This window comes from Sorghum bicolor, chromosome 2 (assembly GCF_000003195.3).
Source record: "Sorghum bicolor cultivar BTx623 chromosome 2, Sorghum_bicolor_NCBIv3, whole genome shotgun sequence".
NCBI classification, from domain to species: Eukaryota; Viridiplantae; Streptophyta; class Magnoliopsida; order Poales; family Poaceae; genus Sorghum; species Sorghum bicolor.
The window spans coordinates 17,053,771-17,068,623 of record NC_012871.2 but is presented as its reverse complement, the minus strand read 5'-3'; the positions used below and the strand labels follow the sequence as shown (position 1 = coordinate 17,068,623).

The following is a 14,853-nucleotide window of genomic DNA, read 5'->3' as shown; positions in this document are numbered from 1 at the left end:
AGGTTACTCAATACCGATGTCCAGCCTTATCCTGCCAAAAGACTATTTATTTATTTCACAGTATTGACCACTTCCTTTTTTTAACGCAAACGACCACTAAAACTTAATTGGGTGCAAGTGATTTTACAAAATGCTGGCTCTTGATGACCAGTTTTGTTACAGTAGGCAGTGCCACTCATCCTTGACAGTAGAGCAAGTACCTTTAATTCATCAGCTGGGAACTTTATAGCTCCTTTGGCAAGGATGTCAGCAATTTTGTTTTCCTGTAACTACAATTAAAATATTACGGATGTATCAACCAACTTTTGTTTTATGCCCCATTGGTTTCTCAAACAACTTGGCACTGTTTTATTACTTAGTTTTTTTTTAGAGCATTTTATTACTTAGTTGGTAATGAGATCTACACTTCAAGCTTTGCCTGAAGATTGGCTTCCAAAACAGAGTGACTGGATTTGACCGATTCCTTACAAACTGGCAACTTAACTACTACCCTTCACCTTTTAACTATATCAACAGTGGAAGTTCAGAATGAAGCATATACACTATATTATCTTCATACAAAAAAAATAACATTTTATTGCATCGTCAAACTTCCTTAATTTTGATTTTTGATTGCTAAAATACACTCCCTACTTTTTTTTGTTTAACTCATAGTCCATGCCGTAAAACAAGTTTAACCACTAGTGTATCTAAAACTATCAATTTCAGTTATACTAAAAACTGATTTTTTTTTTCTTTCAAAATGCTTTCCTAAAATTACAATTTTATTCACATATATTTATGTGAAGTTACAAAAAGGAGAGGTCAAAGATGTATATTCTAGACTGCAAAGAAGTAAAAAAAACATCACACCTAAAAAGAACGAAGAGAGTACAAAATTACTTATACTGTTCATGTGAGTATATTATTATATAATATACTTACAAAATAAAATATTTCGTACTTTACTCCCACCATTTCAAATTAGGGTTCACTTTAGTTTTACCCTCAGTCGAACCTCACAAACTTTGATGAAGTCTATTAAAAAAATACATCAACACTTATAATATATTAATATCAAATTAGTTTCGTCAAAATCACCATAATATGTCTTAATAGTGCATTTATTTGATCTTATTAATATTTTTTCTAAAAACTTGGTCAAAATTAGAGAGCTTTGAGTTAGGACAAAGCCAAAGTGAATTATAAGTAGGAATGGAGGGAGTACCAATGTACCATACTAGTATAGTAGTACATAAACTAATTAACTGTTGAACTTTATTCATCCGCGACAGCATTCTGTCTGTTTTTTTCTTTTTTTGCAGAGGAGTCAGCAGCCAATCCTTCCAGCTTTCTATGTTAACTGTGAGATCTTAGCACAGCGCCTGACTAAGATATATGCACTAGCAGTTCTTCTTGCTTTCTCCTCAAACGGTGGGTGTTGTAACTGCTAATATTGTTAGAGTTTTATTGCCATAGCTGAAGCTGGTCGGCTACATTCTCTCCCTTATTTAACATTATCTGATTATGAAATGGCCTATAATATTTGCAGCACTTAATGACTTAACACAAGCTTGGAGGGATAGCTCAATATAAACTTGTCTTGTAGTATATTATTTTCCACATAACCTATTTGAATACGCATCTTTTGCAGTTACATTCAACCCATATGATTGCAAAGCTAAGGCTCACTAATCACTAAAGGTTCCAGATGAAATTTTAGATAAGCTGAATTCATATGCATATTTGTTTCCAAAACTGAAGGACAGCTCCTGGTAGCGTTCTGTTGACCAAAACACAGAAATCCTCCTACCTTCAGAAGATTTACTTGCATTAATATGGAACTTCTAAAAGTGCCATCACTCCCCTCATTCATTCTAGACTCGTTAACATTGACACAGAGGGATACTATGCACATACATTTTTGGAGGAATGGCAACCTGGCAAACTGATGAGTGCGAACATTGAAGCATGTAAAAAACACTTAGGGTGATTCAAGACTCACCTAGCTTGCTCGCTGGCCGCTACTACACGGAAACGCCACACCCGGGACGCAAACCGGACCTCGCCTTTCTCCTCCATCTGGGCAACGTACCTGCGTCGCCATGGCTGGTGAAGTGGTCAGCCGTCCACGGTGCCGCTGGGGTGGACCGGAGACTTCCTTGTCCTCTTGTTCATCGGCGACGTTGCACGCACTGACGATGGCTTTGTCAGACTGGGAGTAGACCCCGACGGCCGCGGACGGCACATTGCCGGCGGCGGGCGGGGATGGACGGAGCCGCGAGCCCGCGACTCCGGTAGTACGGTAACATCCTGAGAGGAGAATCGGCTCCAAGTCTTGGGCCATAAAAGCCGAGAAGCTGGGCCTGGGCTGTACGATCCGGCCTTTCCTTTTTTTTAAATGGGCCTCCCATGTTACTACTAGTTGACTGGATGGGCCTCAACATGGTTTCCCTTTGTGTTGTTGCGGCTGTGCTCCATCTCCAAGCGTGTCTTTCCGGCGAGGGGAGGGTTTTCTCGTCGAAGCGCGGACGGAGATGGCGGCGGCGACGGCAGGGTCGGCGGCACCGGCGAAGGAGGTGGTGGAGAAGAAGGTGGAGCTCATGAAGGAGGTATTCTCGGCCTCCCCATACTCTCACACCTCTATCGGTGTTTCGTGTAGCTCTCTTCGCGAGCTTCCTGTTATTGTTCTCCAAATTCGGCCGGTGAGGGCAGAAATAACATAATCTGCCGCTTGGATTTGGTTTGGTTTGTTGGTTTGGTGTTCCGCAGATACGGGCGCACGAGGTGGCGATCGCGGAGCTAGACAACCTGAATCCCTCCCGGGTCAGCCTCTTCCCCTGTATCTCCCTCCCTTGCTTGCGAATTCTGGCAGTTGTTGCCAAATTGCCAATGGCGATGTTTCAAAAAGACCAAATTACCAATGGCAACTACTAGGGTTGTTCAACAGTGATAAAGTGATGATATATTTTTTTACATAACCGTATTTCAGTACATTAGTAATCTGATGACAATCGCAAAGTACTGGCAGAGCATGGATATGCTTACTGGATCAAAGTTTCAGTAGCTTGCTTTTGTCACGAACTCACAACTTGTTCATCTTAATACTCACAGTTTATTGGTTTGCAACAGGCGGTGTACCAGAAAGCTGGCAACATCTTCTTTCGCAAGAGTGTCAAATCAGTGATCACAACGGAGCAGAGTATGCTAAACTGCCCATCACCGCTATTGCATTGCGTCTTTCTCCAGTAACTTTTCTCTCCTTAGCTTGTGTTGTCTTACATTGCTCTTGTTTTATGAATTTGCTTTGGGTTACAGAGCAACTTGACCAAGCCAAGGCTCGGCTGAGCAAGCTGAACCAAACCTGATGGGGGCAGCGACGCTGCAAATGTTGGCCATTAACACAATCGAGCATGCAGATCTGAACGGAAACGCTTCATCTTCACCTTGTTTTGCTCATTAGTTCTGCAGTTGGGACTTGGGCCTGATGCATGTGTAATGCTACATTTTTTTTTCTTGAGCTGCAGCGCTGCCAATTGTGCTCGTGAAACTAATTAGAGGCTAGATTTTACTTCCACAGTTCACTCGCTTTTGTGTATCGTGTGTGAGGCATTACCGCATTACAAAGCTCGTTGGTCCTGAAACAGTGACAGGAACCAAATTCTGTGACCAATGTAATAAATGTCTTGAACTCTTGTTCCGTACATAAGCTGGCATGCAGGCCCACCAGTCATACTCTGAAGTAGAAAGCTACTAGTACTACTACTCTCTAGCAATACGCGCTTTACGCCTTCTCTGTGTCCGGCGGGGGCACCTGGGTACTTTATATTGCACCCAAAAAAAAGCTCTGGAAGATGTGGGTGAGTGTCCTAGACTCCTAACGAACAGCCCTGGGAAAAGGAAGGTGAACCACGTCATGGAGAGGGCCTCGTCCATAGTAAGCATCTTCTTCATCGTAGTAATCCTCATCCTCCTCCTCATTATCATGCCTGATGATATTGTGTTCCTCCCACAGTGGGCAGGTGCAAGTTGCTTTCTTCTCCTTCCATTCACTCCCACATGTGTAGCAGAATTCATAGCGGCACCTGCAACAACCAATGTGCGCAGCAGCAGACAAGTCAGCAAGATTTTATAAGAAACAAACCTAAGCCGCAACATATCGATTGGCATCAGGACCAAATATAACAAATGGGCATCGTGAATAAACAAGAATAAAGACTTGCACACAAGTCATATGGTAGCAACCTTCTGCAAATTCAATCATGTGCCTGCATCTCACACACTGCCACCACAGCCGCTGTTGTGCAAGGTTCTGTAACTTGGCATCTTCTGGACGGCCATGCGGGTACTCTCTTGTAGTCAGTGCAAGGCATCCTATCATGCCAGGGGACCTTACATCTGAAGCAAAAAGAGCCGGTGCATTTCACACACTTCCTCAAAGTGACAACATCAGCAACAGTGTACTTTGAGCAAGTTCCTTGCATTGGCTTCATCAGCTCACTCAAGGACATCAAGGCTGAACACTTGGGATAAGGGCAGTAAATCTTTTGGGTTGGAGGGATTTGCTCTTCACCAATACGTTGTACCATGATCTCTAATAGTTGAGGTGATAGGAATACCTTGGAATCCTCTACAGTTAGCTTGGAAGTGCAGCCATCTTGTGGGCAAGATGGGAGTGTTCCATGGAGCAGCTTAGTTCTCACATGTTCCTTCATGCACGACAAGCAAAAGCGATGTGCACAGCCTTCAACAGCATGAATCTTTGAAACTTCAGTGTCTTCCAAGCAGATGTTGCATCTCTTGCTTCTCTCAGCAAGAGCCTTGGCGATCTGAGCATCTATGTAATCTCTTGCTGATTTGAACACATAGCTGACCTGGCTGTGCTCGACAAGTGTTATTTCACATCTGTCGAATTGCCTCCGCAGTGACATGACCTGATCGATCATGTCTGCCAGCCTTTCTTTGGACACCAAATTCCAAGCATCTGCAATCCCAATGGTACCATCTCAGGAATAATCATTAAAAAAATTATTATATTTGACAAGTGGATGAGTGGATAAGTCACCACAAGACTAACAAAAGAAGAGATTCAAAAACTTGACAGCTGAATTTATATGTAAACCAAATATTCACGCAAACGACAGCTGGCACGGAAGGTGAAAGAACTAATAGATGTGCAACTCACAGCAACAGTGATGCTAAGCTCAACATGTAACTATAATATATCAGCCTCAAGGTCTACAACTCTTGCAGAGCAAATAATGACATTGAGGACCTTACGTAAAAAAATGATATTGAGGACATCACAAGGTTTGTCTTACTACAGATGCACCGTTTTAGTCTTTGACCTACAAAGAAGTGTCTATCAACTGAACAAGAGCATTTTCTGTTGAGCAAAAGAGAAATCTCGTTCAATTTCCAATGTAATGGTCAAAGATTGGGATGTTTAACCTCTGTACAACAGAAACATTACTTTTTTTTTTGCAGTACAGCAAACAAAAACAGGCAATGAACACAAATTGAAGTCGAGATCAGGGGCGGAGCGCTCGGTAGGGCGAGGTGTGGCGCTGGCCATACCTTGCGATCGCTACAAATCCACATAGTACATCTCTTTACAATAAATCATCAGCCAATGCCTTCAGCGCATTGCAATCTTTTAGCACATATATGTCCATGACCTTTTGGACTCCCACTCTTAAAGGCTTAATCTACCGCTAGTCCTGGTCAATGCGCCAACTCCGCGAGACATGAATCGGTCCTGCCATACCTCAAATCTAATCTGTCCTCCGCCACTGGTCGAGATCATGCTGCCATGCATGGAACAATGACCTCCAAATTGCCGTCGTGCATACAAAATGGCGCATTTATCCTCTCCTCTCAGACGAAGTTTAAGATACACCAAAACATAATAAAAATAATAAAAGAGATAAATGCACATATGAAAACAGCACGACAGGATGAAATAAAAGAGCATACGTTTTTGTGTTGGATGGGGCAAATAAAAGACAAGCGGCATATTACATACATGGTTGTGCAGGAGCATGTAGTCAGTGAGGATGGTGGCGTTCCGGATGCCCAGCCTGAGCGCGGCATGGAGGCCCTCCATAAGCGTCATCATCTCAATCGTCTTGCGACCTCCTACGAACCCCTGCACTGGTTTCTGGATCCTGAAAAGCACGTCCCCCAGCGGGCCGACCACTGCCGCCACAAGCACCGCCACCGCCACGGGCTCCTGATCCCTTGGCCCCGACACCTCCTTGCTCGTCATGCCCTTGAAGAGGATGCGGTAGCGCGGGACGGAGGCGCCGGACCGGCAGGGGCGGGCGGCAGCTTGCGATGACGATGAAGAGGGGGATGAGGTGCCAGCGTCGCATGCTGGTACCTTCTCTTGTAACTTGGCGTCTTCTGGACCACCATGCGGGTACCTTCTCTTCTAGTCATTGTGAGTCATCCTATCATGCCACGGTGTAAGACATAATATGTTGCCCCCTTCCTTTCTTCTTGCTGACCAGGACAGAGACATGGTAGTGGATCAGATCATCTCATGGCTGGTCAAGTCCTTGGTCCTGTAGAGTATAAGGCAATAGGCCATACTTGTACTAGTAGAAGTACACCAGCTGTATGGCTGGTACTAGTGTAGTTGTTGGCTGATTTCAGCCTTGTACCCTAGGTGTATGTAGTTGGTAGAACTGTACCTTAGAAGGTACATGTATTGGTGTATATAAACCAGCCCAATGCAATGGAAGCAGTAGCAAGTTCATTGCCACTCATTCAGTTCCAGTTTCAGTTCAAGTCTGAAACTGTGTGTGTGCTGTGTGCGTGTGCAGTAGTAGCTCAGGGCTTTTTCTTCTACCTTGGAGCAGGGGAGAGGGAGAGGGAAGGAGAGCAGGTGCTGCTCACCTCGGTGCAGGGTTGCTGTGCCAACAAGTGGTATCGGAGCCGTACAAGCCGTAGCTAGGTCCACTGACCAGCAATGGCGGAGAGTGCGGGCCGGAACGGTGGTGAGCGACAGCTCCAGCCGGCGCCACCGCAGGTTGAGGTGCGCATGGTGAAGGAGTTCGGTGGCAGCGGCTCCTGGCCCATGCTCACCCGCACCAACTACGGTGAGTGGGCGACGCAGATGAAGTGGAAGCTTCGCGCGCGCAAGTGGTGGCGGGCGATCGAGGAGGATGACCGTACCGAGGACGCCCAGGTGGGAGTCATGGAGGCGCTCATGGCCTCGACGCCGGCGGAGTACCATGAGGCGCTGGGCGCCAAGGACACCGCGAAGCAGGCCTGGGAGATGCTGGATTCTGTGCGCATTGGCTCGGATCGAGCCAAGAGGGCGAGGATTCAGCAGCTGCGTAGGGAGCTGAACGACATCAAGTTCAAGCCCGGGGAGTCGGTGGAGGACTTCACTCTTCGCCTCCAGTCCCTGGCCACGCAACTGGCCACCTACGGCAAGAAGGTGGACGACGAGGACCTCGTCACCAAGTTGCTGTGCACCGTGCCGGCAAGATACTCGCAGCTCGCCATGTCCATCGAGACCATGCTGGACATCTCCACGCTGTCTCTGGAGGACGTGGTCGGGCGGCTGCGGGTAGCAGAGAGCCGCACCACACCGGCGCCGAAGAAGGAGAAGCCCAAGCTCCTGCTGACCGAGGAGTGGTCAGCACGCATGAAGGAGAAGAGGCGGTCCGGGGAAGGCTCTAGCCGTGGTGGCGGCGATCGCGGCGGCGGTAAGCAGCAGAGCAAGGGGCCGGCGGACAAGAAGAAGGGGAAGAAGTTCTCCGACCCGAACGCCTGCCGCAAGTGCGGCAAGGTTGGGCACTAGGCGCGGGAGTGCCCGGAGCGCAAGGAGAAGGATGAGGCGCACCTGGCTCAGGACGACAGTGACGGCGATCACGCACTCCTGATGGGTGTATACTGCGCAGGGACGTGCGGTGAAGCAGAGCTGGAGGTGGTGGAGCAGAGAAGTGCCCCGCCGGTCATCCATCAGCTCGAGGAGCCCCGCATGCAGGGGCAGGCTCATCTGGGAGTCGCTGGGGAAGAGTCGGATCAACGGTGGTACCTGGACTCCGGTGCCAGCAACCACATGACTGGCCTTCGGGCGGCCTTCTCCGAGCTGGACGAAGGACACACAGGGAGTGTCAAGTTCGGCGACGGCTCGCGGGTTCAGATTCGTGGGCGCGGCATGGTGCTGTTCCGGTGTAAGGATGGCGAACACCGCGCGCTCACGGACGTGTACTTCATCCCGGAGCTTCGTTCGAGCATCATCAGCCTTGGGCAGATGGACGAGCACGGAGCGGAGGTCCTCATCCGCAACGGCGTGCTCAGGATCAAGGACCAGGATGGCCAACTCCTGGCGAAGGTACAGAGAACGCGTAACCGTCTCTATCTCCTTGATCTGAAGGTTGAGCAGCCGGTGTGTCTGGCGGCGGCGTGCGCGGAGGAGCCCTGGTTGTGGCACGGCCGGCTCGGCCACCTCAACTTTGACGCACTGGGGCGGCTCGGGAAGATGGTGACCGGCATGCCAAGCATCAAGCACGCCGGGGAGCTATGCGATAGCTGCCTCATCGGGAAGCAAAGGAGGATGGCGTTCCCCAAGGTGGCCAAGTATCGCGCGGCGGAACGGCTCGAGCTGGTCCACGGGGACCTTTGCGGGCCCATTACGCCGGCAACGCACGGAGGCCGGCGCTACTTCCTGCTGCTCGTGGACGACAGCAGCCGGTACATGTGGCTCCGGTTGCTGTCAAGCAAGGACGAGGCAGCGGACGCCATCAAGGCCGTCAAGGAAAGCGCAGAGGCGGAGTCCGAGAAAAAGCTTCGGGTGCTGCGTACCGATCGCGACGGCGAGTTCACGGCGGTGCAGTTCGCCGAATACTGCGCAGGCGAGGGAATTGAGCGCCATCTCACTGCGCCATACTCGCCACAACAGAACGGTGTGGTGGAGCGGCGGAATCAAACGATTGTGGGCATGGCCCGATCGATGATGAAGGCCAAGAGCATGCCGCCGGAGTTCTGGGGGGAGGCGGTCACCATGGCCGTGTTCATCCTGAACCGATCACCAACGAAGGCACTGAAGGGAGTGACACCGTACGAGGCATGGCATGCGCGCAAGCCTAATGTCTCGTACCTGAAGACGTTCGGCTGCATCGGGCACGTCAAGAAGGTGAAGCCTGGACAGGCTAAACTCGACGACAGGAGCGTCAAGGCGGTGTTTCTCGGCTATGAGTTGGGGACGAAGGCTTACCGGCTCTATGACCCGGTTCGGGGTAAGGTGCTGGTATCCAGGGACGTCGTCTTCGACGAAGCTGCAGCCTGGAGATGGGAGGAGGCCGAGGCCGGAGGAGGACGAGGCGACGGAGGGATCCGGGACTCCTTCACCGTGGAGCACCTGGTGATCCATGGCCACGGCGAGACAGCAGGGCAGCCGGTGACCGGGGAAGTGCCCGACGGGGCGGCAAGCACTGAGCCGCCAGCTGCGGTCGAAGCAAAGGAGCCTCCTAGTCCGGGCGGGGCTGGGAGCATGGGCGTGCCAGGATCGATGGGGGGTGGATCCCCTGTCTCGCCTGCGCAGAGGACACCGACGGCGGCCACGGTTGAGTATGCCTCGCCACCGTCCAATGTCTCTGAGTTCGTGGATGCTTTCCATGAAGTGGAGGAGGTGCGGTTTCGGCGGGTGGACAACATTGTTGGGGAGGCAGCCGTGCCAGGACTGGCCGAACGGTTGCTCGACGAGGGTGCCCACACTTTGCTCTTGATGAGCACAGAGGAGCCGGGCACGTTTGCAGCCGCGGAGCGCGATGGAGCATGGCGGCGTGCGATGCTCGAGGAAATGAAGTCCATTGAGGACAACCGCACCTGGGAGCTTGTCGATCCGCCGGCGGGATGCCGGCCGATCAGGCTCAAATGGGTGTACAAGGTCAAGCGCGACGAGCGGGGCGCCATCATGAAGCACAAGGCACGGCTCGTCGCCCGCGGATTCGTGCAGAGGGAAGGGATTGATTTCGAGGAGGTCTTCGCACCAGTGGCGCGTATGGAGTCGATGCGGCTCCTGCTTGCGCTCGCGGCGGCGAAGGACTGGCAGGTCCACCACCTCGACGTCAAGTCTGCCTTCCTCAATGGCGACTTGGCGGAGGTGGTCTTCGTCAAGCAACCGCCAGGATTCGTGCAGGCGGGGCAGGAGCAGAAAGTGCTGCGGCTTCGGAAGGCGCTGTATGGACTGCGTCAAGCTCCGCGCGCCTGGAATGCCAAGCTCGACGCCACCATGACGGAGCTTGGATTCACACAGTGTGCCAGCGAGCATGCTCTGTACACCCGACGACGGGGGAAGGAGCACCTCATCGTCGGGGTGTACGTCGATGATTTGATCATCACCGGCGCGCGGGCGAGCGACATCGCTCGGTTCAAGGAGGAGATGGCCAGCCAGTTCAAGATGAGTGATCTCGGATCGCTATCTTACTACCTCAGGATCGAGGTGAGGCAGGGGGCGGACTCCATCAAGCTTGGCCAGCGGGCGTACGCGCTCAAGCTACTGGAAAGGGCAGGCATGGTGGGCTGCAAGCCAGTGGCTACACCAATGGAGGAGCGCGTGAAGCTCTCCAAACAAAGCACGACGGAGAAGGTGGATGCCACCTTGTACCGGAGCATCGTCGGTGGTTTGAGGTGGCTCACGCATACCCGGCCGGACATTGCGTTCGCCGTCGGCTATGTGAGCCGCTTCATGGAGGATCCGCGGGAAGATCACTGGGCGGCAGTAAAGCGCTTGCTGCGTTACGTCCAGGGGTCAGCGGAGATGGGGCTCATCTTCCCCAAGCGCGGCGGGCTTCGACTGTCTGTCTTCAGCGAAGCGCCACCCAGGATAGGGGAAGCAGAGCTGGTGGCTTACAGTGATGCGGACATGGCCGGGGACGTGGATGGACGGAGGAGCACCTCTGGGTGCTTGTTTTCCTCGGGACTGCGCCGGTTGCCTGGCAATCACTGAAGCAGAAAATGGTGGCTCTGTCCACTTGTGAAGCGGAGTATGTCGCGGCAGCGACGGCAGCATGCCAGGTGGTGTGGCTCCGGCGATTGCTGAGTGAGCTCATAGGAAGTAAAGCTCAGGCACCGGCACTGAAGGTGGACAATCAGCCGGCCATAGCGTTGGCAAAGAACCCAGTTCTCCACGACCGAAGCAAACACATTGATGTGAAGTTTCACTTTCTTCGTGATTGCGTCGATGGAGGGCAGCTGGTCATCGAGTTCGTCGAAACCGGTCGACAACTCGCTGACATCCTCACCAAGTCACTCGGGAAGCTTTGGTTTCAGGAACTGAGGAAGATGATTGGCATGGTGGAAGTCAAATGAGGGCAGCAAAGATTAGGGGAAGATTGTAAGACATAATCTGCTGTCCCCTTCCTTTCTTCTTGCTGACCAGGACAGAGACATGGTAGTGGATCAGATCATCTCATGGCTGGTCAAGTCCTTGGTCCTGTAGAGTATAAGGCAATAGGCCATACTTGTACTAGTAGAAGTACACCAGCTGTATGGCTGGTACTAGTGTAGTTGTTGGCTGATTTCAGCCTTGTACCCTAGGTGTATGTAGTTGGTAGAACTGTACCTTAGAAGGTACATGTATTGGTGTATATAAACCAGCCCAATGCAATGGAAGCAGTAGCAAGTTCATTGCCACTCATTCAGTTCCAGTTTCAGTTCAAGTCTGAAACTGTGTGTGTGCTGTGTGCGTGTGCAGTAGTAGCTCAGGGCTTTTTCTTCTACCTTGGAGCAGGGGAGAGGGAGAGGGAAGGAGAGCAGGTGCTGCTCACCTCGGTGCAGGGTTGCTGTGCCAACACAGGGGACCTTACATCTAAAGCAAAAAGAGCCTCTGCATTTCACACACTTCCTCAATGTGACAACATCAGCAACTGTGTAATTTGAGCAAGTCCCTTGCATTAGCTTCATCAGCTCAGTCAGGGACATCAAGACTGAACACTTGGGATAAGGGCAGTAAATCTTTTGGGTTGGAGGGATTTGCTCTTCCCTGATACGCTGTGCCATGATCTCTAATAGTTGAGGTGATAGGAATACCTCGGAACCCTCTGCAGTTAGCTTGGAATTACAGCCATCTCGTGGGCAAGATGGGAGTGTTCCATAGAGCAGCTTAATTCTCACATGTTCCTTTATGCATGACATGCAAAAGCGATGTGCACAGCCTTCAACAGCATGAATCTTGGAAACTTCAGTGTCTTCCAAGCAGATGGTGTATCTCTCGCTTCTCTCAGCAAGAGCCTTGGCGATCTGAGCATCTATGAAATCTCTTGCTAATTTGAACACATAGCTGACCTGGCTGTGCTCGACAAGTGTTATTTCACATCTGTCAAAAAATTGCCTTCGCAGTGACATAATGTCTGCTAGCTGCTTCTTTGGACGCCAAATTCCAAGCATCTGCAATCCCAATGATATCATCTCAGGAATAATCATAAGAATTTTTTAATTAGATTTTGACAAGCGGATGAGTGGATAAGTCACGGCGGGACTAGTACAAAAGAAGAGATTCAAAACTTGACAGCTGAATTTACATGATTGTAAACCAAATATTCACGCATAAGGCATCTAGTGCCGAAGGTGGTGTACAACTAACAGCACCAACAGTGGCGCCTGAAATTCAACAAGTATATGACTATAATATATCAGTCTCAAGGTCTATAACTCTTGCAGAACAAATAGTGAGATTCAGGACATCACAAGGTTGTCTTACTACAAATGCACCGTTTTAATCTTTGACCTACAAAGAAGTGATGATCAACTGAACAAGAGCATTTTCTGTTTTTTTTTTATTTTTTTTAATCACTGAGGATTTTCTGTTGCACAAAAGAGAAAGTTCTTGTTCAGTTTCTAGTGAAAAAAAATCTATGATCTGACCAATCCAAAGATAGCTTTGTACATCTAATCTAATGGGCAAATATGTGGATGTCTAACCTCTGTAGATCACAGAAAAAAAAAAGCAAAAACAAGTGATGAACACAAAATTGAAGTAGAGATCGTGTTGCCATGGAACAATGACCTCCCAAATCCCAATTGCTGTCCTGCATACCAAATGGTGCATTTATCCTCTCCACTTCTCTCCTCTCAGACAAAGTGTAAAGAAAGACTAATAAAAATAATAAAAGAGATAAATACACATACACATATGAAAACAGCACACAGGATGTAAGAAAAGATAAGTTTATGAATTGAACAAGAGCATGCGTTTTTGTCTTGATGGGGCAACTAAAAGACATTACATGGTTGTGCAGGAGCATGTAGTCGGTGAGGATGGTGGCGTTCCGGATGCCCAGCCTGAGCGCAGCGTGCAGGCCCTCCATGAGCGCCATCACCTCGATCGTCTTGCGGCCTCCTACGAACCCCTCTACCGGCTTCTAGATCATGAAAAGCACGTCCCCCAGCGGGCCGACTACTGCCGCCACGAGCACCGCCACTGCCACGCCGGGGTCCCGATCCCTCGGCTCCAACACCTCCTTGCTCGTCATGCCCTTGAAGAGGATGCGGTAGTGCGGGACGGAGGCACCGGACCGGCAGGGGGGCGCGGCGGCTTGCGACGACGACGGCGAAGAGGAGGACGAGGCGGCGGCATCGCGGGAAGGTCGGACGCAGAGGGAGGCTTGGATGGCCTCGGCTACCTGAAGTCGGTAGGCGAGGTCGGCGTCAGAGTGTAGGCTCGCCTGGCGGAGGAGCATGGCGGCGAGGTGGTCGCCGTCGCCGGTGGCCATCATTTTTTTTTCGCAGGGATCGATCTGCTTTGTGATTCGGGAAGGATGGATTCGAGTTGGAGTGAATCCCTTCCTCTGTTTTTCATTTTTCTCCAAAATTATTTTTTTTGCGAGTACCTGAATTAAACTAATTATGTTATCTTAATCTTTTTTTAGTTGTTGTTGTCACACGAGTTATTGTTAAATATGTCCGTGCGTTGCAACGGGACATATAGACAGTACTTATTGTATGGTGTTCTTATCAATAATAATAGGCTGCTATTTTTTGTTGGATTTAATTGTGTCTTGTCTAACCTAAGACCAAATAATTTCAAGGCTCGTAACAAATGTTAGAGCAATAAAAAACTAATATTGCATAGGAAATTAGGAGAAGATTGCCTCAACTTGAATACTCTGAACGTATGGCGTATGCCCCCTATAAAATATTAGGTATAGAAATAGATGCAAATTGGACTAAATAGGTTTTTGTTTTCTTATTGGACAGATCTTCTTATAAAAACATTATTATTATATAAATGGAATTACAAAAATAGTAACACAACTGATATTAAGGCCTTGTTTAGATCAAAAACTTTTTGGATTTTAATATTATAGCACTTTCATTTGTATTTAACAATTATTGTCTAGCCATGGACTAAGTAGGCTCAAAAAATTCATCTCACAAATTACATATTATACAATTAGTTATTTTTTATCTATATTTAATGTCATGCATGTATCACAAGATTCGATGTGATAAAAAATATTGAAAAGTTTTTAAAATTTTACGTGAACTAAACAAGGCCTAAAGAAAAAAAAATCTCATCAAGAACGATGTAATTGCACGACTGCCCTACAGCGGCAACCCGCCGTCGTCGAATTTTTTTTTATTTTTAGCCCAAATTTGAAACATATTTCAAATTTGACCCGCTTATAAAAATATTTTTAAAACTAGGCCGTTTGGACCCGCCACCATGCATGGCGGGACAAATGCACAGAACCCCACCATGCTTGGTGGCGGGGTACTACTGCTGGCGTGGCATGGTTTAGAGGGACACCTGCTGACGTGGCTAATATGTGGCGGGGTACGTGGCAAAGAGTACCCCGCCACGCATCATGGCGGGATGCAACTCCGCCAAGCATCATGGCGGGGTGCTCCCTGTCT

General features: G+C 49.4%; 1 protein-coding gene and 2 pseudogenes across 1 annotated transcript; 1 reads left to right on the top strand and 2 right to left on the bottom strand.

Moving 5' to 3' along the window:
- LOC110433067 lies at window positions 2,433-3,685 on the top strand. Its single transcript, XM_021454676.1, has 4 exons — window positions 2,433-2,591; window positions 2,752-2,805; window positions 3,112-3,181; window positions 3,298-3,685. Exons 1-4 carry the CDS (start codon window positions 2,517-2,519, stop codon window positions 3,345-3,347), a joined length of 249 nt encoding a protein of 82 aa, XP_021310351.1. The 5' UTR covers window positions 2,433-2,516; the 3' UTR covers window positions 3,348-3,685.
- Window positions 3,764-6,409, bottom strand: LOC8059755 (annotated as a pseudogene).
- On the bottom strand, window positions 6,377-13,971 carry LOC8059754 (annotated as a pseudogene).

Excerpts from the sequence above, each read along its gene's own strand:
- LOC110433067 (XM_021454676.1), top strand. The coding sequence starts at position 2,517 with ATGGCGGCGGCGACGGCAGGGTCGGCGGCACCGGCGAAGGAGGTGGTG. Across the intron at positions 2,806-3,111 it reads ACAACCTGAATCCCTCCCGG|GCGGTGTACCAGAAAGCTGG; the intron begins GTCAGCCTCTTC and ends GGTTTGCAACAG. Across the intron at positions 3,182-3,297 it reads AGTGATCACAACGGAGCAGA|AGCAACTTGACCAAGCCAAG; the intron begins GTATGCTAAACT and ends TTTGGGTTACAG.